Here is a 23773-nt window from a genome sequence, read left to right on the forward strand (position 1 = left end):
CTCCGGCCAATGGTAACCTCCAGAATATTGATAGTGGGGGAATCAGCAATGGTAATATTGAATGCCAAGAGATTTCTCTCTTGTTGGAAATGATTATTGCCTGGCACTTGAGTGGCAGGAATATTCCTGCCACTTATCAGCAAGCCTGAATATTGCCCAGGACTTGTTGCATTTGGATATGGACTGCTTCAACATCTATGGAGTCACGAATAGTGCTGATCGTTGTGTAGTCATCAACGAACATCCCCACTTTGGACCTTATGAAGGGACGGTCACTGCTAAAGTAGCTGAAGATGTTTGGCTCTAGGATACCGCCCTGCAGAATCCCTGCAATGATATCCTGGGGCTGAGGTGATTGATCTCCAAAAACCAGTTATGACTCCAATCAGTGGAGAGTTTTCCCTCTGCTTCCCATTGATTCAGTTTTGCTAAAGCACCTTGATGCCATAATTAGTCAATTGCTGTTTTGATATCAAGGGCAGTTCTTTTTAAAAAGTGGCTGTACATGGGATTGGGCTGTGGAAGGTGGCAAGAGTGGGGACAGCAGTTCAACTTGTCTGTCAGACAATGAAAGCCAGAATCAAAAGCCTGCATGGTACAGGGATACCATCAATAATGCTTGGTACACTTGTGTGGAACAGAGCTGAAAGTAAAGGTGTTACAGCAAAAAATATCAGTATTGAAGGGCAACGGAACCCAACAAAAGTGCAACCATGAAAATAATTTTTAAAATGCCAATCTGTAAAGTAATACTTGCCTTTGTGAAGGCACCTCCCGCAGGCCAGCCCAACCACAAGCTATAGCTCCACAGCAATGGGTAAACAGGTGGAAGGCACGAAGATCCAGTAAGGAACCAATTTATATCAAATTTGGAGGTAACATAGAAAATAGGTGCAGGAGTGGGCCATTAAGCCCTTTGAGCATCTGCCACAATTAAAATGATCATGCACTTTTAGTCTCCCACTCCCGCTTTCTCTCAATACCTCTTGATCCCAGCAAGTGGTCAGCAAGGTCTTCAAAATGTCTGCATTGCCGTTTGCAGTGAATTGGGCATGCTGGCTAGTGTGCCCAATTTTCTGTCCAGCTTTCTTTCCAGGTTGGTTCTGCATTACTAGTGGAGCCTTGCGAAATCAAGGTTAATATACTAATGTCAAGAAAATGAAAAGAATTTGAGAGGATATTTGAAAACTGTACTGTACAATGTAGAGATTGAAGACAACCTACTAATGTTTCCTGGAGGGGGGAGAATATCAAAAAGTTAGATAGTGAGACTTCTGTGTTGTAGATTTAATGAATAACTTTGAAATAATTGGAACACACGGTCCAAATGAATGAGTAAATTGACAAAATCTTTGTGGAGTAGTTGGAAAAATGGCCCAAGGCTATTCTGAGGAAAGTACAGCAAGTCTTTTAGCATTAAGTTACAAAACTATGAAGCCTGTGAACCTTCTGCCTCCTACTAAGTATTCTAAACTGAGAAGTAACTTGAGTTATTCTCCTGCTTATTCTGATCCCCTGAAAATGAGGAATTTTACATTATAGATTAGGGGCAGAATTTGTTAAAATTCAACCACTATTATCTATATAACATATTATTTAAAACAGAAAAGTATTTGAACTATAAAAATACTAGCTATTTGATTTAATATTGAAACATTTTGAGGACAATTGTCACCTTGAACTTCCTTCTGATCAGGGGGGATTGGAATGGGGGTAGTGGTCGGGGACCAGGGAGCAGCAATCCGAGGGGGAGGAGTGACAGATCTCCCAGTGCACCGTGTACACTGGGAGATCTGGGCACCTGCGCAGTGGCACCTCCATAGCTCATCAGGTGCAGTTACTGTTGTAATGTAGGCAACACAGCAGCCAATTTGTGCACAGTAGGCTGCCATAGTTAACTCGGTGATAATGATCAGATCATTTGTTTTTGTGTTATCGATTAAGGGAAAAGTATCGGCTGGGACACAGGATGATTACACCATCTCTTTGAAATAATGTTTTGGGATCTTTTATATCCACCTGAGAAAACAGGCGGGGCCTCGATCTAACATGTTATTCAAAAACATTACCTCCAACAGTGCAATACTCCTTTAGAACCGTATTGGACTGTTAGTCTTGATTTTTGTGTTCATGTCCTGGAGAGGGACTTGAACCTTGTGATGATACTGTGCCCTGAAGAAATTTATGTGATGTTTCTTGAGACGGCTTTGTTTAAAATTCAGCTTTGGTTGTTTCTGCAAACCAAGCAGCTCCAAGCTGAGAATGCAGGAGAATAATTGATCCTATATAATGGGGTCTTTGTTTTAATCTGAGCGAATGCATTGTTTTTTATTATTGGTTTTCCCCTGGGGTTACAGTGTAGGGTTTCATTAGGTCGATTGACAAGAGACAGAGTCATGCAAATGGTCAGAGCTAAGAATACAGGGAAAAGACAGTTTAGTTTCTGTTTGATCCTGAAAGAAGCAAGAGGAGTTTTTCTCTCTGCCTCCCTGGAGGCTGCTGTTTGAGTGACAGAAGACAGGTGTTTCTCTGTCTATCTCCAGATGCGTTCAAAAGCTTGAGGACTGGCAGCCCAGGTACCAGCACATAAGCCTGTGTTGTTTGCTAACTGAATTTGAAGAGGAATTTAAGTCCATTAAGAATATTGCTTAAATTGGAGCTAATAAAGATAGATTAGCAGTTAAGAATTGTATCTTCTCATGTTCAAGTACTTCAGTTGGTAAAAGTTAAGCTAATTCATTCATTATATTTAAACCGCATTGTTAAAAATAGTCTGTTTTGATAAAAGCTTCCTAGTGTGTCAATAGAATCACACCTGGAGTGAAACACCTCATTCTCACGCTAATGCCAAAATGAAAAGTAGCTGGGGTCTAGTCTAACTTCATAATATACCTTGGGGTTTTGCATTTGGTCCCTAACAACCCAGAACATTCTGATTCAGATTCAAGAGTGCTACCAATTGAACCATAGCTAACGCAGTCAATACAAAAGTGGTATTGTTTGCAGTACGAAAATTAGCTTCTAACTATTATCAAATGTCAACAATGAACTTTTGACTGTTGGCTTTGAACTGTCTTCAGCTAGTACATTAGGATTTGTTTACTGATGGAGGATTTCAGGATTAAAATGAACCCAGTTTGTTCATGTTCTGAAAGAAACAGAAATGTTTTCTGGAAGGGTCACATATAAGGTTACTTGCAATATGAGGAGAACCTTCTTTGATATTCTAATATAGAATTAATATTCCCTGATACATGTATAGATCCTGTATTGGTTCCCAGTATCCCTATTTATGAAGCAAATATGGTTGCAAAGCGTGAAGTGTATTTACCCCAACTCCTAATCTGTTGCTTGGAAGTTGCTTGGGTTTCATTTAATCCATTGCTCTGCTTGCATGCCAGAGGTATGATATCTTGCATTTGCAATTAAAATATTGGAAATGTCCTAACTGTTCCATGAACGTAAAGTTTAATGTTGAGAACTATGAATTAGCTTAATTTCAATCCAGTTTCATTAAGTCATTTTGAGCGAAATGTTAAGAAGACCCTTTTTTATATACTGATGCTAAAGATCAATGGTTGGTGTGTGTTTTTTTTTCTACTTACTTGCTGACCTTCTGTGTCATTGTTCATCGAATGTCTGAAGTCTAGAACTTGAGCATGATTCCATTTGAATTCGTTCCTGGATGTTGGATCACAGCAGAAAGAATTACTAGATATAATAGATTAACTGCTTAAAAGTGTAATGAGTCTTTTGATGCATTTTTCATTGTTAGCAATGTTAGATTCAGGTTATATTTGAAAGATTCTGAAGTGACCTGTGCTTTCCGTCTCTTCAAAACATGAGGAGCCTACAACAGGAAAAGTGCATAAATGATGCTTCTGCAACTTAGCAAACTTTTGTTGATGCAGTTAAATTAAAGCAGATGTGAGCAATATTGCTGGTGTGCTACTGCAAACACTGGGCATGAGCTGCTGTGATCTGACACAAAAATGATAAGATGAATTTCTTAGGTCAAGATGAGACACTATTTGTCAACTTTAAGATAAATTGTATTGCCTCAATGGCTTCCGAATTTGCTTAAACAACATGTTCGGCATCTATAGTGGCAAATGGGATGTGCCTTAGAAATAGGCTCATACCCATAATTTCCACACTGAAATGCTATCTTTGGTTTGTGTTCTGATGGGACCACTCAACTGGCAGTGATTGTCTTTGACATTGAGGTAGCATTTGACCAAACGTGGCATCAAGAAACTGTAGTAAAGTTGAAGTCAAGGGGAATTGGAGAAAACTCCCTGGCCAGAGTACGTGACACAAAGGAAAATGGTTGTGATTATTGGAGGCCTTTCATTTCAGCCCCAGAACATTGCTGCTGGAGTTACTCATTATAGTGCCCTGGCCCAACCATTTTCAGCTGCCTCATCAACAACCCTGCATCATAAGGCCAAAACTAGGGATGTTTGCTGATGACTGCACAGTGTTCATTTCCATTTGCAACTCCGCAGATACAAAAGCCGACAATGTCCACATATAGCAAGACCTGGGTAACATTCAGACTGATAAATGGTAAGTAACATTAAAGTGATACAAGTACCATCTCTAACAAGAATTTAACCACTTCCCCTTAATGTGAATTTAAAATCTAAAATTCCAATCAGAGTTTAGAAAAGGGAGCAAGAAAGAAGTAAGCAAAATCAGGCAATCATCCAGATGGAAGTCTGAAAGCACGTTACCTGTGATTTTTCAGCTGGATCACTTAATTAACATTTGGGTCTCGACTTATCTTTCTATTTTAGTTCCCTGCCGCTAAAGCAAGGAGACAGGTTATGGCACTTTTCTTTCTCCCTGTCTAGGAAATGTTACTTGAACCAAAACCAACATAGCTCTAAGAAAACTTTTAATTCATGTTCACAAATACTTGCAAGTTTAAGGAAAGTAATCATGCACAGTCATCACACGAGTGCTTGAACACCATGCTTACAGCTATTTGTTTATGTGCCTGAATTCAACATCTTGTCTCTTGGTTTACAAATCCATTTGCGCCTCATTCTACTCTTGTCTGCTTCTGTTTTCAGCTGTTTGTACCATTATACACCCTTGGCCAATCTGATTTTTTTTTTGCCTCTTTTGAGTCTGTCTCGCTGCTTGTCCCAACATCAGATGTAGAAATCAGTTATTTTTTTATTCTTGGGATTTGGGTATCACTGGCTAGGCCAGCATTAATTACCCATCTATAATTGCCCTCAAGTGGTGAGCCGCTGTCTTGAATCTCTGCAGTTCATATTGTGTAGATACACCCACAGTGCTATTAGGGAGTTCCAGGATTCTGATACCGTGACAGTGAAGGATTGGCGATGTACTTCCAAGTCAGGATGGTGAGTGACTTGATGGGGAATTTGCAGGTGGTGGTGTTCCTATATCTGCTACTCTTGTCCTTCTAGGTGGCCGGGGCCACAGGTTTGGGAGGTGCGCTACCAGAGGAGCCTCAGTGAGTTGCTGCACTACATTTTTGTAGGTTGTACATTTTGTTGATGGTAGAAGAAGTGATGGTGGATGGAGTGCTGACCAAGCAGCCTACTTTGTCCTGGAGGGTGGAAAGCTTCTCGAGTGTTGTTGGATCTGCACTGATCCAGGCAAGTGGGGAGTATTCCATCACATTCCTAACTTGAGCCTTGTTGATGGTGGGTGGGCTTTAAGAAGTCAGGAGGTGAGTTGCATGCCATGGGGTTCCCAGCCTCGGAACTGGTCTGGTAACCACAGTATTTATTAGGCTGGTCCACCTCAGTTTCTGGTCAATGGTAACCTACAGGATCTTGATAAGTGAGGGATTCAGCAATGGTAATGCCCTTGAATGCCAAAAGGAGATGGTTGAATTCTCTCTTGTTGAAGATGGTCATTGCATGGCACTCATGTGGCACAAATATTACTTGCCACTTATCAGCCTGGCCTGTCTGTTGTCCAGGTTTTGCTGGATATAGATATGAACTGGTTCAGTATCTGAGGAGTTGTGAATGTTGCTGCACATTGTGCAATCATCCCCAGTTCTGATCATATGATGGAGGGTAGGTTATTGTTGAAGCAGATGAAGATGTCTGAGCATGCGGCACAACCCTGAGGAACTCGTGCAGTGATGTCCTTGGACTGTGATGATTAATATCCAACAACCACAACCATCTTCCTTTGTGCCAACCTGTGCAGAGTTTTCCCCTTTCCACCCACTTCCTATCTTGAGGAACTGGGGCTAATTTAGCGCACTCACAACCACTGATTCAGTATGGATACTGAATAAAAAGAATTGAAGATGGCACAAATTGATGATTGTATTTTAAAAGATTGTTACACACAAATCTAATTATCTGTAGAAATGATAGATACTGTTGTTAATTTCATTTTTGCTGGTTTTAGCTAATCATCTCTATAAACTCTGAGCTATAACTGCTAAGTCACTGCACAGTCACACTGTTTTCTGCTACAAAGCTACATATACCTTAACATTATCATTGTACCTGACAAAGCCCCATGCACTACAGGACTCGGGCAAGAGTTGGCAGCAGTGCAGATGGCCTGTTGTTTGCTACTAATCATTGAGCAACTTCATTCCTAGTGTGCTATCAGTTGGAACATTGTCAAATTGACCATGGTTCATTGGCTCCAGCTTGATGATGCTCATTGGGTTTGATGTCCAAATGATGTGGGGTATTCTGTTGATGTGTTTTCCAGAGGGTAGCTTTCCAGTCTTTCGCATAGAAGGAAGTTTCACATTGCAGCTTCATATGGGCTGTTAATCTGCCTTCAAATCCTCTACAACTTCATGCTTGTCCCATTTTGATGATTCTTCAGCCATCTCAAACCCAAGGCAGACATCAGTGCCAGAAACATGGTCCCTTATTGATTTCTGCCAATTTCAAGGGATCTCACCTACAAAATAACAGATAATTGTAAATGTCAGTGTAATGTCCTCTGCAAGAAATTAATTGAGGAATGCACAAAGTTCTAAATCTTGTAGATTGGCAATATAATTACAATATTGCAAAGGTAAAAACTTGGTCTTCAGTAAATGATGGCTGTACTACAACTTTATAACAGATCTGTGGAAACTTTCTGTCTCTGATGAAATGAGGGATCAATAGGTGGAATAATGTCCATACTAAAATCAATAGAGTTGGGCAATCTGACTTGCATCTCAGACTTGTGTGGTCAGCATCTCATTTAATTTTAGAAACAATGTGAAATAAACTTTGCCTGCAGTTAATGAACTGAGTCTGAAAGAGGCAACATAAGAGCACTTGACTCAGTACTAAGCTCTAGAATGAAGTGGAAATGGTGTGCATGCGTGTAGAATTATTGGGAGGGCCTCATCGTTTAGAATCTTTCATAATAAGACCATGGGATGCAGTCATGTTGCGCATCATGTGGGAGGTGTCTGGAATGATTGGTGAAAGTCATGTTTGACGGGGAGTGTATTTTATGGACTCCACAAGAGTGGGAAACATGGTGTGTGGGGTAATTGAATTAGGTGGGATTTTGATTTTCTGATGAAGGCTTGAGAATCAGAGATAATCAGCCAGATGTTTGTGGCACGTTTGGCCTCATGCTGTGACTTGTGGTGGGTTTGTACCTTGTGATACATTTGCATACCATGAATACTAAATAGAGTAAAGCTTTATTTAAAAAAGAACTATCTTCAAGATAAAGTCAGCAGCGTACAAGAGTCTCATCGTACCCTGTTCACATTTGTTTAAAGGTGGCGTGCACCAGTCAGTGAGTAGTTGCATCTGAGGTCTGCGGTTTTTCTTGTTGAACTCTATGGCACAAGGGAGGGGTTTAACAACACCAGGTTAAAGTCCAACGGGTTTATTTGGTAGCAAAAGCCACACAAGCTTTCGGAGCTCTAAGCCCCTTCTTCAGGTGAGTGGGAATTCTGTTCACAAACAGAGCTTATAAAGACACAGACTCAATTTACATGAATAATGGTTGGAATGCGAATACTTACAACTAATCAAGTCTTTAAGAAACAAAACAATGTGAGTGGAGAGAGCATCAAGACAGGCTAAAAAGATGTGTATTGTCTCCAGACAAGACAATACACATCTTTTTAGCCTGTCTTGATGCTCTCTCCACTCACATTGTTTTGTTTCTTAAAGACTTGATTAGTTGTAAGTATTCGCATTCCAACCATTATTCATGTAAATTGAGTCTGTGTCTTTATAAGCTCTGTGAACAGAATTCCCACTCACCTGAAGAAGGGGCTTAGAGCTCCGAAAGCTTGTGTGGCTTTTGCTACCAAATAAACCTGTTGGACTTTAACCTGGTGTTGTTAAACTTCTTACTGTGTTTACCCCAGTCCAACGCCGGCATCTCCACATCATGACAAGGGAGGGGAGCAGGAGAACTGTAGCCTGCGTAAAGACTTGAGACCAGCATGAGTGAGTCTGTGCTCGGGAGGTGGGTATGCACTAAGATCACTGGCATGGAGAAGTGGGAAAAAGATTCAAGGGAGGATAGAGTGTAGGCATGGAGGAGTGAAGTGGGAAGGGCCTGGCATCCTATAGTTGGTGTAACAGTTAGTCAAGGTAAGAAAATGAAGGGCTTGAGCAGTGTCAGTAGTCTAAATTTGAGTATATCTTGGGCTGTTGGCCGATAGGGTCCTTAGAGGACTTTTACATTTCAATTGTCCCCACTTCAATTGCTCTTGAAGGGGCAGTGAGGAAAAGAGAACAGAAACGGCTACTCTTTCTGGTCCTGCTGTCGGGAATAGCTTTCCACTAACAAATTTCTGCCCATGAGCTGGGGGAATGGGAGAATTCGGGAGATTTGAGGTCTAATGTTCTTGGGAAGGGAGTAAAAACATTGAGGACTTCTAAGTTTTCATGGATTGTCCTTGGAGCTTTCCCACAATTTTCTCAGCAAGTGTAGTATAGGCGTACAAAGTTCTTTAAGTCTCTGAAATACAACTCAGTGCCAAGAAAGCTATTAGTGTAGCCTTCCTTCTGTGAGAAATGACCAATTGTTGCATTCCTGTTTACTATCTTAGTAAAGCCACAATCATTTGTTTTTAATCTTAAAGCTAGTTAACAGATCACCATCAGAAATGTGGCAGTAGGCTTTTTCTCGGGAGCTGGTTTGTAGGCGGATAATATGGGCTCTCAAGATAAGAGATGTGGTTGCATGGAGATAGAAGGGAGGGAAAAAACATCTTGGATAGATATTGGGAACTAGAGAGGCAACAAGACAGAGACTTTTTTGTAAGGTCTCAGCCATGTTGCACTGTAAGAACAGTATCACAATGCCATCTAAGTTTAATTTATTTATTAGTGTCACAAGTAGGCTTACATTAACACTGCAATGAAGTTACTGTGGAAATCCCCTAGTCGCCACACTCCGGCACCTGTTCGGATACACTGCAATGCACCTAACCAGCACGTCTTTCGGACTGTGGGGGGAAACTGGAGCACCTGAAGGAAGCCCATGCAGACACGGGGAGAACGTGCGGACTCTGCATAGACAGTGACCTAAGCCAGGAATCGAACTCCCTAGCACTGTGAGGCAGCAGTGCTAACCACTGTGCCACCGTGCTGCCCGGATCTACCCTGGAGCTGGAAGGATTTAATCAGAAATGAGTACAAGCATATCAGATAGGCATTATAAGATGCAAGTATTACTCTGTGGTAGTCCCTCAAAAGACATGGTGTTACCAGCAGACTTTTTGTGATGTTGCTCAATATTATTCAGATATGATTTATGACATTAGGATATTATTGCCATGTAATAGATGTAATATTTTTAGGATTACTGATTTACAACTATAAAATGTATAATCCTGTTTTTATTGCATAGTATTCTGGGACTTTGGTTTATATATCCAATTTGGAAACTGACCATATATTGGTGAAAACTGTAAATAAGCAACCTTGATCATCACTGTTATGTGTTAATCTTTTTTGTCTCTCTCTTCCTCTCTTCAACTTCTTTGTCTTTCTACCATCATTAACCTCCCTCATCTCCCACTCTTAAAATTGAAAGGATTTGGGAGGCAAGAATTCCCAGGAAAAAAAGTAAGAAGTTCAGGAATCCATGACATGATGGGCTCTTGCAGTTGAAGAAGGCAAACATATATAATGGCTGATGTGACTAAAAAACGAGTCTAGCAAATGCTGTAGCTGTTGTGGAAGGAGGTGTATGGTGACAAGAGGACAGGACCAAAAGCCTAAAGAATAGGTTAGGGGAGTGAAAAGGAGTTGGTTACTCTTTGTGTGGGTAGTGAAGGAAGGTTTAAGTGTATAAGTGCCTTCTAGTTTTTAATGATAGCTTGAAGTGGAAATTCAGTTTAAAATGAAGGTAGTTGGGGATGCAAGTTTGAAGGAATTGAAATATGACCTTGTGTGTGAAGTGCTAGGAAATATACATACTTGAAATTGGACAGTTTAGACTTGAGTTTATTCTTTTTAAACCTAGTTTTACCCTTGCATGACAGAAGCATGATGCTGAAATAAGCATGTCAGAAGGAAGTGGGTACAGTTGGAAGATTTCTGATATGTTATCAGTCGTATATATTGATATAATTTGTCTTCTGCTGGGATTTATAACAAGTGCTCTAAGGTTATAAATTATTTTTAAATGTTTAAGTCAAAACCTCAATAGGAGAATATTCTCTAAGAGAAAATATTGGATTTTGTCTCCATATAATCTTTTGGATGAACCACAGAAGTAAAAACAATTGAAGGATGTAAAAAGACAATCACTAATATGCAGTCAGTAAAATTTGTGCTTGGGTCTCTGGAGTGATACTTGAACTCACAACCTTCTTGCTCAGAGGTGAGATTGCTACCTCTGACTCAAGGCCAACACCTCAGATTAGATCTTGAAGAGCATACAGACTATGAAGTCCTCTGTTCAATTTACAGGCACTGCCTGAGTGTTCTGGCCTTGGTGTGAGTAGGTTCTGGGCAGCAGAGCTTTGGATACCCTCAGGTTTATGGAGGGTATATTGTGGGAAGCCAGTTGGGAAGGAATTTGTGAGGTGATCAAGTCAAAGGTAGCTCGGCACGAATGAGGATTTCAATAGCAGATGAGCTGAGGCAATGACAAAGTTGGGCGATGTTATAGAAGTAGAAATAGGCAGTTTTAGAGATGCTTGGTTGTAAGGCTGCTGGCTCATTTCAGGGTCAAATGTGACACCAAGGTTGCAAATATTCTGGTTCAGTTTCTGACTGTTTCCAGGGGAAGGGATAGAGTTGATAGCGAGGGAGTTTGGAGTAGGAATCAAGGACATTACTTCAGTCATCCCAACATGTAATTGGAGGAAATTTCTGCTTGTCCATTACTGAATGTTGGGTAAGACATTAAGACACAGGGAAACCATTCAGCCTATTGATTCCACACTGGCTCGCTGTGGAGCAATCATCCGTCCCATTCCAAGGCTTTATTCCCATAACCCTACAGGTGCCTATATTTTTTGAAATTGTAAGGAAAAGCTGCTTAATAATTTCACAACAGTAAAGACATCAAGAGAAGTGGTGAGGCAGAACTGAGTATCATCAGTGCACATGTGAAAGCTCTGCTTTCGGATAATGTCACTGAAGGACAACATGCAAATCATAGAATCCCTACAGCACAGAAAGAGGCCATTCGGCCCATCGAGTCTGCACCGACCACAATCCCACCCAGGCCCTACCCCCATACCCCTACATATTTACCCACTAATCCCTCTAACCTATGCATCTCAGGACACTAAGAGCAATTTTTTAACATGGCCAATCAACCTAACCTGCGCATCTTTGGACTGTGGGAGGAAACCGGAGCACCCGGAGGAAACCCACACAGACACGAGGAGAATGTGCAAACTCCACACAGACAGTGACCCAAGCCGGGAATCGAACCCAGGTCCCTGGAGCTGTGAAGCAGCAGTGCTAACCACTGTGCTACTGTGTGCTACCTGTAGAATAAGAGGAGGAAAGAAAAAATCCTTAGGGGATACTTGAGGTAATGGTGCAGGATTGGAAAGGGAGGCCATTGCAAGTGATACTCTGGATAATTACATAAGAATGGAACCAGGTAAAGGCCATGTCCCGCCCAGCCTGCCAGCAGTGGGAAGGCATTTGATAAAGATGCTGTAACCAACCATGTCAAAGATTGTAGACAGGGCGAGAAGAACCAGGAGGGGATAGTTTACCTTTATAACAGTCACATACAATGCTAGCTGCGACTTTGATAAGAACTGTTTTGGTACTTTGACATCAGAAATTGGATTTTGAACTGTTAATGATTTTCAATAAAATGTCTGCATTGGAGGCTTTGTGTATGATAAATCATTTGGTAGTTGATGATTTGTGATAATTTTGTTGCTCAGCCTGAGCAAATAATTGTCAGCAGCTGTTTCAATTCAGTGGCTTTAACGTGCTTGTAAGTACTTCTCACAGAAGTTGCAATAAATTTCATTTAGACATTTATAATTATTTTTTGCTGTTTCATATGGCCAGTAGACACCAGCGTGTGCCGCCTTATCCCTTTCATTGGAAAATATCGGTAATACATTTTTGAGTTGATAAATTGAATGTTACAGTATTAAATCATCTTTTAATCATGGCCCTCACAGAACTTAAAGATGAAAATACAACCCAAACCACACCACGTACTTACATTGTGAAGTGTATATGAATGGAAAAGTTACCTAAACATATTCCCTATAAGAAGCCTTTTGAAAATTCTGCAACTTGAATTATTTCAATGCAGCCTGGCTTTCTTGCCTTTTCAAATTATTGGAATTTTGCTTGTAGAAAATAGTGACAGACATTTATATTTCTGTAGCGTGTAATTTTGAGAAATCAGATTAATTTTCCAAACTAATTAATTATCATGGTCATTTACGACCTTTGATTTGTCATGCTGTTACTTCATAGTTGTAGCTGGAAATTATTTTCAAGTCTCTGTATGTCAGAGCACCAAAGTGCTTTATGACCATTACTGGGAGATGAAGATATAATGCAGAAAAGTTCTTTGTTATATATTTTTAAATCTCTTGCTATTTTGTTGTTGCTATGTTCTCATCAATTGCCTTGATGCTGCATTGGAAATGATAAGAAATTTGTTCATATTGCCAAGGTGTAACTTCTAAATCCTAAGTTATCATGTGGGAGGGTGTGAGGCGGGGACCTGCTGCCTTCCTGTCTGAATGCTAATTGAGGCCCTCAAGTGTTTACTTCAGGATCACATCCTTTTGCTGCTGGTATTTAACCAGCAGCGGGTGGGGGAGCTACCAGACAGAAAACCTGAAAAGCCAGCCCTGTTGGGTTTTCTTGCTGGCTGCTGTGGGGAAAGTGGGGACCCTTGTTCAAAGGCATTCAGTGCTCAATTGAGAGACCAGGCATTTGCAAGGGGCTTGCTGAGAGCCATGCCCTTTCTTCTGACCCTTCTATCACACACACGTGCGCACAAGCACACCCACCTATATGAGTACCCAAGGCCAGAATCTAACCCGGGTCCCTGGCGCTGTGAGGCAGCTGGTCTAACCACTGTGCCATCATACCAAGTTTTATTACATTCACCCAGCGGTAACCACTGAGAGATTGACCGAAAGATTTGTTCTGCAATGTTTGGCAGGCACCGCATACACATCTTTGCCTGCGGGTTCACTGTCTGCTCTACTTGATAATGTGGTTGCACTATATCAGGAGTGTGTGTTAGACAAATTCAAACATTAAATTAATTACTTTAAATTAGGATGTAGCACTTCTTGCAGGACCAGTTCTTCATTTCAAACACCACACAGCACAATATGGCAGAAAGGCCCCTAAATCTATCTGAATGTGGATCTGATATAAGCACATGACAATAACATGGGTAGCCTTTCAATTCTGTGACTTTTCGTAAGAAATATGATGAAATGTTACAGTCCAGGAACTTTGCCTTGAAAAAATTCAAAGACCCAGATTGCTCTACCTCCTCTTGACAAGTTACCTTCTTACCTATCTTGGTGTCATCGGCAAACATAGCTACTGTACATTCAGTCCCTTCATCCAAGTCATTGATATAGATTGTAAATAGTTGAGGACCCAGCACTGATCCCTGTGCCACTCTAATAGTTACATCATGCCAATCCAAAAAGATGCATTTATCCTTAGTCCCTGTTTCCTGTTAGCCAATCAATCCTTTATCCATGCTAATATGATATCCCCTACATTATGTGCCTGATCTTGTGTAGTAACCTTCGTTGTGATACCTTATCAAATTTCTTTTGCAAGGCCAAAAATACCACATCTACCAGCTCCCTTTCATCCATCTTGAATGTTAATTTGTTAAAAGATTCTACCTGATCAAATTGTGATTAAGTACCCTGCTATAACTCCTTAATAATGGAGTCTAGAACTTGTCCTATGGCAGAGTTTTGGTTAATTGGCCTGTAGTTTCCTGCTTTTTGCCTCCCTCTTTCTGCCTTCATTCATTACTGATGAGCAGAAATTTTTTCCAGCAAAATACTGGGAAGACCAAAACCATTGGCTTCATTACCTGTACTGTTCTGTAGCTACCTATTCATCCCCCTCAATTATCTGAAGCTGAACAAAGCTGCATCCAACCTTGGTGTCATATTTTGTCCTAGAATGAGTTTCAATTCATGTTGCATTAACATTGCCCAACTTCATCTCTGCCTCAGCTCATCCATACTTTTTATTATCTCAAGACTTCATGATTCCATTGCACTCCTGGACTGATCTTCCATCCCTCAAACTTAGTCATTCACAGGTGTGCTGCTCTTGCTGTAACTCACACCACGTCATATTCACCCATCACCCCTGTGCTCTGTGACTTACATTGACTTCTCTTTAAGCAAAACATTGATTTTAAAATTTTCATCCTTGTTTTCAAATCCCTTCCTGATACTTCCCGACAGTCTGAGATATATTTATTATTTTCCAATTCTGGCCTTTTGCACAACCTGATGCTAATCATACAACCATTCGTATGTGTGCATTAAGCTACTGAAATCCTAAACTCTGGAATTCCCTCCCTAAACACCTCTACCTCTCCAACTCTTTCCTCCTTTTAAGATACCCCTACCTCTTTGATCAAGCTTTATTTCATGTGCCCTAATATCTCCTTACGTGATTCTGTACCAAATTTTCTTTGATCATTCTGCCGTGAAGCACCTTGGGGTATTTTACTGCTTTAAAAGCACGATATAAGTACAGCTTTGTGGTGACATTAGCCATTACAATTCTAAAAATATAATTTGCTTTGTTGTTTGGAGTTGTACATTGAGATAACAACCTTGGTTAATAACACCATTGTGAAATTGTCATTAATATAATAGTTACTCATAATGGGAAAACAGCAGTGCATTTGTTTTGTGTTTGAATTGACCACATACATACATACATGGGCAGAATTTTACAGCCCCTCCCACCGGCAGGATCTTCCAAAGTCAGTGGACTTTGGAATAGCTCACTTCATTTCATGGCTCTGTCCCCACCATGACAGGGCCATAGAATTGCGCTTGGGTGAGACCAGAAATTCCTGCCCGATGTCAACAGAGATTTCCATTGTCAGACCCTTGCCCACTCCGATTGCGCGGCGGGCAAGGTGGTCGAAGTCCGGCCCATGTCTCATAGATATCTGTTATTATAACAAAAACCTTTGTCCAGTAGATCATTGAACATCATCCAATCCTGTGGTATAAGATGACAAAGACATTGGGTTTTCCAAGAGCTATATTTTAATAAAACAAAACCTAACTATTGTCAAAATTAGTTTCCTGTGAAGTTAATATTGAAGTAAAATTAAATTATTTAAAAACTGGCCATTTATATCTGATCACACAGTATCATCTAATTTGTTTTCTTCATACTTGAAATTTATTAGTGAGATAATGTGAATCTATATGAAGTTGTGCTAATTATTAATTATTCTTTTTCTTCTCTGCAGACACTGACCCTCGGGTGTTAGAGAAACAGGAGCTACAACAACCAACATATGTAGCTCTAAGTTATGTTAATAGGTAAGAAAACTTTTTCATACAAACAGCTAAATGAGTGCTTTATTCTTGCAGAAATTCCTTTAAATCCTCTAAATCTTTAATTAAATGATTTAAAACCCTCCATCCCCCCTGTGCATTAGTCCAGCTCTTCAAGGTATATTTCATTAGGTTACTATTTAATACCCTGCATGTGAAACTTTTTTAAATGGAAAAACTGATTTTGTAATTTTTCAAGTTGTGAAAATATAAGCTCGTGTCACCACCGCAGAATAGTTTTTGATATTATAGTCATTAATGTGAGCTGTAGTAAATTTTCCTTGACTTTTCCCTGTCCAGGAGTCATTGAGAGTGAAATTTGTGTTGGATGATGGTGCAAAATGGAAGAAGGTGAATTAGTAACCCGTTTCACACTATCCAATTTTCTTTTTAATTTAGGTCGTGCATTTCAAAAGTAATTTACTTGTGATATGTTTGCAATAAGGTACAATATAATTAGTTTTTCTTGATTTCCTCCTATAAGTGCTCCTCAAGCAGTGGTTGTTGATCTAGTGGATTAATTCAGCTTCTTATAGGATGCAAAAGTCAAATGTTTATCATGCTCACTGCAACATCCTACATTTTAGCCTTAAATGTACCCTTATAAGTACAGATACATACAGTGACCTTTGCTGATTTATTTCTGTTTGCTAATGGTTAGCCAGCAGGCTTCCAACTGCAATCTTTATCTTGTCAAGCCATCTTAATGTAGAACCCTGCACCTTCCCCCACATCTGATTGCTAACCAGTGGCCTCTGCTTGGAGTCTAATCATTAAAATGCTGGATGAGAAAAGGTTTAAGTTTCCCATCAGATGTTTCCACTATTGAGTAGCCTACAGAGTACTATCTGACTAGGCTCACACCAGAAGAGCCAGTTGGGTGAGATTATATTGGAAAACAAAACAGATACCTCCTTATAGAATTTTACAGAACACTGTAAACACTATATCCTGAAATATTGTAGTAAAGAGAGAGATTGGTGAAATTCCTTATTTTAAAAAAGATGCAAATGTTGGATAGGTTTTGTGCCAGGATAAATTCGGATGAAGTAGAAAGTTTCTGAAAGAAAATTAATATTAATTATATGCCATTTTTCCTGACCCCTCAATCCAAAGTGCTTCACTACCAGTTGAACATTATTTGAATCCCTGTTGTAATGAAGAAAAGTGCAACAGCCAGAGCACACAATGAAGCTAACATGCTTGAGTGTCTGGAACCCACAACTTCTGACTCAGATGGGAAGGTGATATCATCAGTCAACACTGTCTATTTGGGTTGTAATCGTAGTATGATACGCCAGTCAACAGAAGAAGATTTCCCATTATTTTGCCAATCTTATTCAGAGAGGCTCCAAGGTTACATGGTGTGAAAAATAAAAATGTGACCACTGCAAGGATGAGGCAATTCAATTAAGAGGAGAACTCTGGAAAAGCACTCAGCAATTCCACAACTCACTGATCAGGTCGAAGTTCTGTGGTCCTATTGCATGCAGTCAGTAATGGTGGTGCACAATTAAGCAGCTAACAGGAAGAGGAGGCTTCATGAACATCCTCATTCTCAATGATGTTGTGTCCTAATACATGAGTGAAAATGTTGAGGCTATAGTGTTTGCAACCATCTTCAGCTAGGAAAAGCGAATTGATAAAGCAGCTTGGCTTCCATCTGAAGTTCCCGTCGCAACAAATGCTGGTCGTCAACCAGTTCGATTCACGTCATGTGATGTCAATAAATGATTGAGCGCACTGGATAGAAAGGTTAAAGGCCCTGTTAACATTGGGGGGCGGGGGGTGTTGCCCTCTGGATGCAGGTCAGTACCCGCTTATTAATGTCTCAAATTATATGAAGTATGAGCTCAAGGTAGTGCGAAGCCTAAAAGTTAAGTAGGTTACGGCAATTGCTGGCCCAATTCAAATATGAATGAAGGCAGGTCTCTTTATATGTACATTAGGAGAAATGCTAGATGCATTTAGGCATGACTAGAGCTTTAGGCTTGGCCTAGTCATAGACTTGTAGCTTTCACAGAGATTGAGATTCCGGAAATCAAAAAATCATAGAATCACGCGCATGCACACAGGTGCGCGCACACACGTACACCTCAAGCATAGGGGGAAATTGAGATCAGAAAAAAGATTTGGATTAGCTGGTTTCTTGGATGCGTCAGATGTAGGAGATGTTGCAATTATTGAGAACTTGGTTCGCTGGTAGGTTTCTGGTAGAGTTGGTTCTCAACCAAATGAAACTTATTCCAAAAGAGAGAGAGAAAACGCCCTTCAGCCTGTTTCCTCTCCTGAAGACTTTCGTAATACTGCCTATGTCCCTTGCACACTCTCAAGTGGCTTTCCTTGAAATGTTTCACTTGTTGTGTATTTTCAAGAGGTTTTGGGTGGTCTGTCTGTGGCAGCCATTGTTTCAATGTTCAGTACTTTGCATTTTTTATGTCTGTTCCTTAGACAAGTTTTGAAGGGTGTCTGGATTATAGGAAATTTCTCTCACTTCACACTCCCCTGAGGGTGATTTGTTCTGTCTCAGTTCAAACTGCAAAATTTCTAGTCAGTTGGAAGTTGAAAAATCATGTTATTAAAACTAAAGGAGCATAACCTTGTGACAATTTCAATGAAAGCGTAATGTCTCCTTAGTAACTTGTATTCATTTATCTTTATGAATGCTAATGTCAGAAAAAAATGATTAAAGATTAAGACTGCATTTTTTTAAAAGCCAAAACCTTTTATCGTCACCATGTTATATTTGATGCCTCACAATTTCTGCAGATAAATTCTTATTCAAAAAAAGCTGGATCACTTCTTGTACCATCAATACTAATGTGGTGACCACCTATTCAAAAAGGAAAAAACATCTATAAGAACACCAAGGGGTTAATTCATCAATTCATAAATTCCTTCTGTCGCCAAGGTGAAATATCCATTACATTTAAGGAAATTGAATTTAATAATGTCCTGTATATAAATTTACATTCCATCAAGAAATGTTATAGAGTGAATTTTAAAAAACAGTTCCCTTTATGTGTTTATAAGAAGGTGGGGTGATGCTGACAGCTTGTTTGTGCCACTTACATTTATAAAAAAAACAAAGGAGAAAGAAACAAACTCCCATTTTAGCATTTTTATGGCAGTAAAACTTGCGCAAAGATCCTAATAATTTTTTGATTAATTTTAAACATAGTATTGTCAGGATAGGCATTTTTCAGATTAGCCTCCAATTGTTTTAAGCTTTTAGCATTTTTAAAAAGGCTTTGCCTTACAGTCAAGATGCAAGAAGACACAGTCAAGTTTCAGACTTTTTGGGTTTCCATTATCATGCCTACACATGTCTCGTTCTGGGCTGCATTCTAAACACTGGTATACTTTGCAGCATACCCAGAGTCTGAGAAGGCAGGTTATCACAGTCATTCCCAGATAGAATTTCTAGGCGCCATGTAACTGGTTGATAGCATCTTGATAGGTGCAAACTTTCTGTTGCCAAGAAAGGGAGCTTGGGGCAAACTTAAAACAATTGCATCTGGCACACAGCCCAGCCAAAAGCCGAAAAAGACAATAAGGATTTGTAACAGGGTTAGTGTATCAATCCTTAAAGTACATGATCCTTTTAAATGCCACCCCACCTGCAGGTACACTTTAGCCTCTTATCAGGATGCACTGGTATGCTGGGACTTGACATCCAGTATGCCCGTTGGCCAAAACTGGTGCCGTGCACTTTTCCACCCTCTTCGACAGGCATTAATGAAGTTCGCACCTGTAGCTGAAAGTCATAGGAACATAGGAATTAGGAGCAGTAGTAGGGAAGTTCAGCCCTTCGAGCCTGCTCTGTCATTCAGTCAGATCATGGCTGATCTTTCCCTGGTCTTAAACCCACCTCCCCACCTGTTCATCTTATTCCTTTATCCCATTTTTTATTAGAAATGTATCTGTCCATCTCCTTGAAATCATTCAAGGATTCAGACTCCACCTCACTATGCGAGTTCCAGAAATTCACCACCCTCTGTGAGAAGTAGTTCGTCTTCATCTCAGTTTCAGTGCCTCAACCTATACCTGTGACCTCTTGTTCTAGAATGCCCCGTAAGAGGAAACATTTGGTCTACATTTACTTTATGAATTCCTTTCAAAATTTTATATATCTCGATCAGATCCCCTCTCATCCTTCTGAACTCCAGCGAGTATAAGCCTGAACTGTTTTAGTCTCTCCTCCTACGTCAACCCTTTCATCCCGGGAATCAATCTGGTGAAGCTCCTCTGAACTCCAATGCCACCACATCCTTCCTCAAATAAGGGGACCAAAACTGGACACAGTACTCCAGGTGTGGTCTCATCAACACCCTATACAATTGCAACAACACTTTTCTACTTTTATACTTCAGTCCCTTTGCAATAAATACAAACATCCCATTTGCGTTTTTATTACATGCTGTACCTGCATACCGATTTTCTGTAATTCATGAACATAGACGCCCAGATTCCTCTGCCTGGATGTATTTTGAATCTGCTTTCCATTTAGGTAATAATTTGCCTTTGTATTTTTCCTGCCAAAATGGACAACCTAACACTTATCAACATTAAACTCCATCTGTCAAATTTTGGCCCATTCTCCTCGCCTATCTATATCCGTCTGTAAAATCTTTATATCCTCTTCACTGCCTGCTATTTTAGTATCATCTGCAAATTTTGCTATGTTACACTCTGTCTCTGCCTCTGCTTGCAGATCATTTATATAGGTTGAAAATAGTCCTCAGTTTATTGCACTGGTATTCACCCCCATCCCAGACTTGAAACAGGGGTTCAGCACACTCCTAAAGAAGTGACACGTTGTGAGAGTCACACAAATGTGCACATTAGATTTTTCCACTTAAATAAACTTAACCTCATCATATTTCCCAACTTCTGGACAAAATATTTAGATTCTTTGTTTATATTTTTTATACTCAAGTTAATTCATTCTCCTTACTATGATCATTCATCTATTTCAGTTACAAATTTCAGTGAATATTTTATATCTTAAGAAATAGTTGAGCAAATTGAATGTTCAGGCTGCCCTCAATTTTCCAATGCGGTGTTTTAACCTGTGGTTGAAAGTACTGAAGATGGCCACATGAGGGAGCACTCTTACAGACACAGAAGAGTGAAAATAACTAGATGTGACTGAAAATTGCTATGGGATAGGCTAACCTGATTTTCTGCTTGCATGGCTCACCATGGAATATTCCTATTTTAGTTTCAATATTTAAGTTGTGTATAACTTAGGATACAATTTTATGCTAATGTTTGTTTTTACATTTCTGTATTTTGGTAATGCAATATTTTATGGCAGAATGTTATTGCATTGCTGTCATCTCAAATCATAGAATCCCTACAGTGCAGAAGGAGGCCATTCAGTCCATCAAGTCTGCACTGACTCTCTGATCGAGCATCTTACCCAGGCCCACTCCTGCCCTATCCCCGTAACCCCACCAATCCCCCTTACCTATTTAGTTTTCAGAATTGGTCATTCTTTATATGGTGTTGGTAGGTGTGTAGAATGTGTGATGAAGTATTTAGATCAAAGCTGTCATTTAACAGGAAGCTGATTGAATCCTAAATACTTTTATGTATTCAGCAGCCAGTAACACAGACGGTTTTACTTATACACGAGTGTTTTCACACCCTAGATTTTTGAGGATATTTGGAGATGGGATCGTAATGAGAAATTTAACGTAATAGATCCAGACAATCGATCTCTTTTCGAATTAAATTTTAATGCAAAACTGTGCCACAATGACTATTTTAACTGTACTTAATTAGCCTTCAGCTGAAGAAAAATGAAAGCACATTTCCTTTGCTACTGAGGACCTGGTCAACTGCCAAAAATAAAATCTAGACAACCTATTGTATTTTTATGAGCAATGCTTAGGAGACCATAACTATAAACAGACACAACATACAACAAAGCGTACACTGCGCCTAGCAACACGTTTTTTTTCATGTGCTTATTGTGTTTTTATTATCTTGGTCAGTGCTTTAAAGATGTTAAGGCAAATTCCAGAATCCTGACTGAGCCAGTGCACCATTTCTGGGTGCTGGGTAGGGGGATGGGGGCAGGGTGCGAAGGGAACCACCAGTACTTAGATGGGGTAGGTGGGAGCAGTGGTGGAAAGGAGGGAGGACAAAGCCACCAAGGCATGACTGAAGTTAGAGATAGGGAGCATGTGTGTTGGCTAATAGGCCTAATTTTCACTAACCCACTTTGGAAACCTAATTTGGGAGCTGGGAGAGGTCAGAGTTGGCATTAGTTACGTTTGTTGATTGACGATCTGAAGTAACTATAGCATAAGCCAAGAATTTTCAGGTTTTAGTTGTGGTGGAAAAGGTCTGATCTGGGAATTGTTGCAGTTACAGGAACTGCTCATTCTCTACAAAACCTGATGTGTAAACCTACGAGTTGATATCCCATGCAATTTCTGATTGGAATTTGGAAGACATAACAATTTAGAAAAAAATGAATCCTTTGTGCACTTGCTCATAAGTATTTAACTCTGCTGATGGTTTGCAAGGTAAATAGGTGAAATTGATCCTCAGTGATGGTGCAAAATGGACAGGAACAAAGCAGGGGACTTTTTTTATATTGTACCTGATTTTCTTTTTAATGACTGCAATTTCCAAAAATTGTAGTAGTTAAATTAGTTATTCATTACCAAGTATGTGGAGCACTTTGAGATTTAAAAAGGCAATGGGAAAGTATTTTAAGAATGCAATGCCTCTTTCCCAACAGCACACGGCTCACATGTTGTGTCCTAATTCAGCAATTTGGAGAAGGTTTCTGTACAACAGGAAATAATTGAAGGCTGAAATCAGCACCGTAAAAGGTGAACCAGCTAGCCTGAGGTCATCCATAGCCAGAGGTTTGGACTGAAGAAGTTCCTTCAGGATAAAGTAAATGATTTTGTGTTGGGATAGGAAACTGCTGGAAATTTTCAAGTTCCTTGGACACCTTGAAGGGTAAGTTCCAATATTGCCTCTGACAGTGCACTCTGCCATAAGCTCCACATATTCAGAAGTTGGCTGGACCACTGAGGAGGAGGTGCAGCATTTTCCAACACAGTAGCAATGGAAGCAAGTCCAAAATGAGTAGCAGCTGCAGGATTCTTAAGTCACATGCAACTGGAGAGCTCCAACAGGATGACCAGAGGTCAGCAACATGGAATGCTCTGAGCTCAAGATCTATAGGCCAAGGGCAAGTTTCCTAGACCTGTTTGAACAGCACTGTCTCTGAATCCTCCGGCTGACCGGCCAGGTGATTGCAGACCTATGCACCTTCTTGGAGGCAAATCCAAAGTCAACAGGAGCTGGTGGTTATCAATTGCCTAGGGTGATCAAGGTGGCCATGGCCCTCAGTTTGTATGTATAGGATCTCGCAAGGTGCATTCCACAACTGCATCAGTCAGCTCACTAATCATCATTTGCAAGAACATCCAATGCATTAACTTTGAAATGGATGCAGTCTGTCAAGCCAAGAGGGCTGTGATTCATTGTCCTCACTGGTTTTCCATCGATCGAGGGCATTATACACTGCACTCAGGCACCACCAGAGTAACCAGGTATTTTGTATTATCAATCAGTATAGATTCCACTTCAATATGCAGCTGGTATGTAACCATTGCAAGAGGATATGCCAGGTTTGTGGCAAATATTCAGGAAATTGCCATGAAGCATTCATCCTCGGCAGTCTCATGCCACAAGTCTTATTTGCAGAAGACAACCTCAGTGGATGGCTCCCGG

General features: G+C 40.2%; 1 protein-coding gene across 1 annotated transcript in view; it reads left to right on the forward strand.

Moving 5' to 3' along the window:
• Positions 1–23773, forward strand: part of jazf1b (JAZF zinc finger 1b) — a 253273-nt gene that overhangs the window by 116627 nt on the left and 112873 nt on the right. The window contains exon 2 of the mRNA XM_078239887.1: positions 15922–15994. Within this exon, the coding sequence (XP_078096013.1) occupies positions 15922–15994 (73 nt within the window). The remainder of the gene's footprint in view (positions 1–15921; positions 15995–23773) is intronic.

Source organism: Mustelus asterias, chromosome 2 (assembly GCF_964213995.1).
Source record: "Mustelus asterias chromosome 2, sMusAst1.hap1.1, whole genome shotgun sequence".
Taxonomy (NCBI): Eukaryota; Metazoa; Chordata; class Chondrichthyes; order Carcharhiniformes; family Triakidae; genus Mustelus; species Mustelus asterias.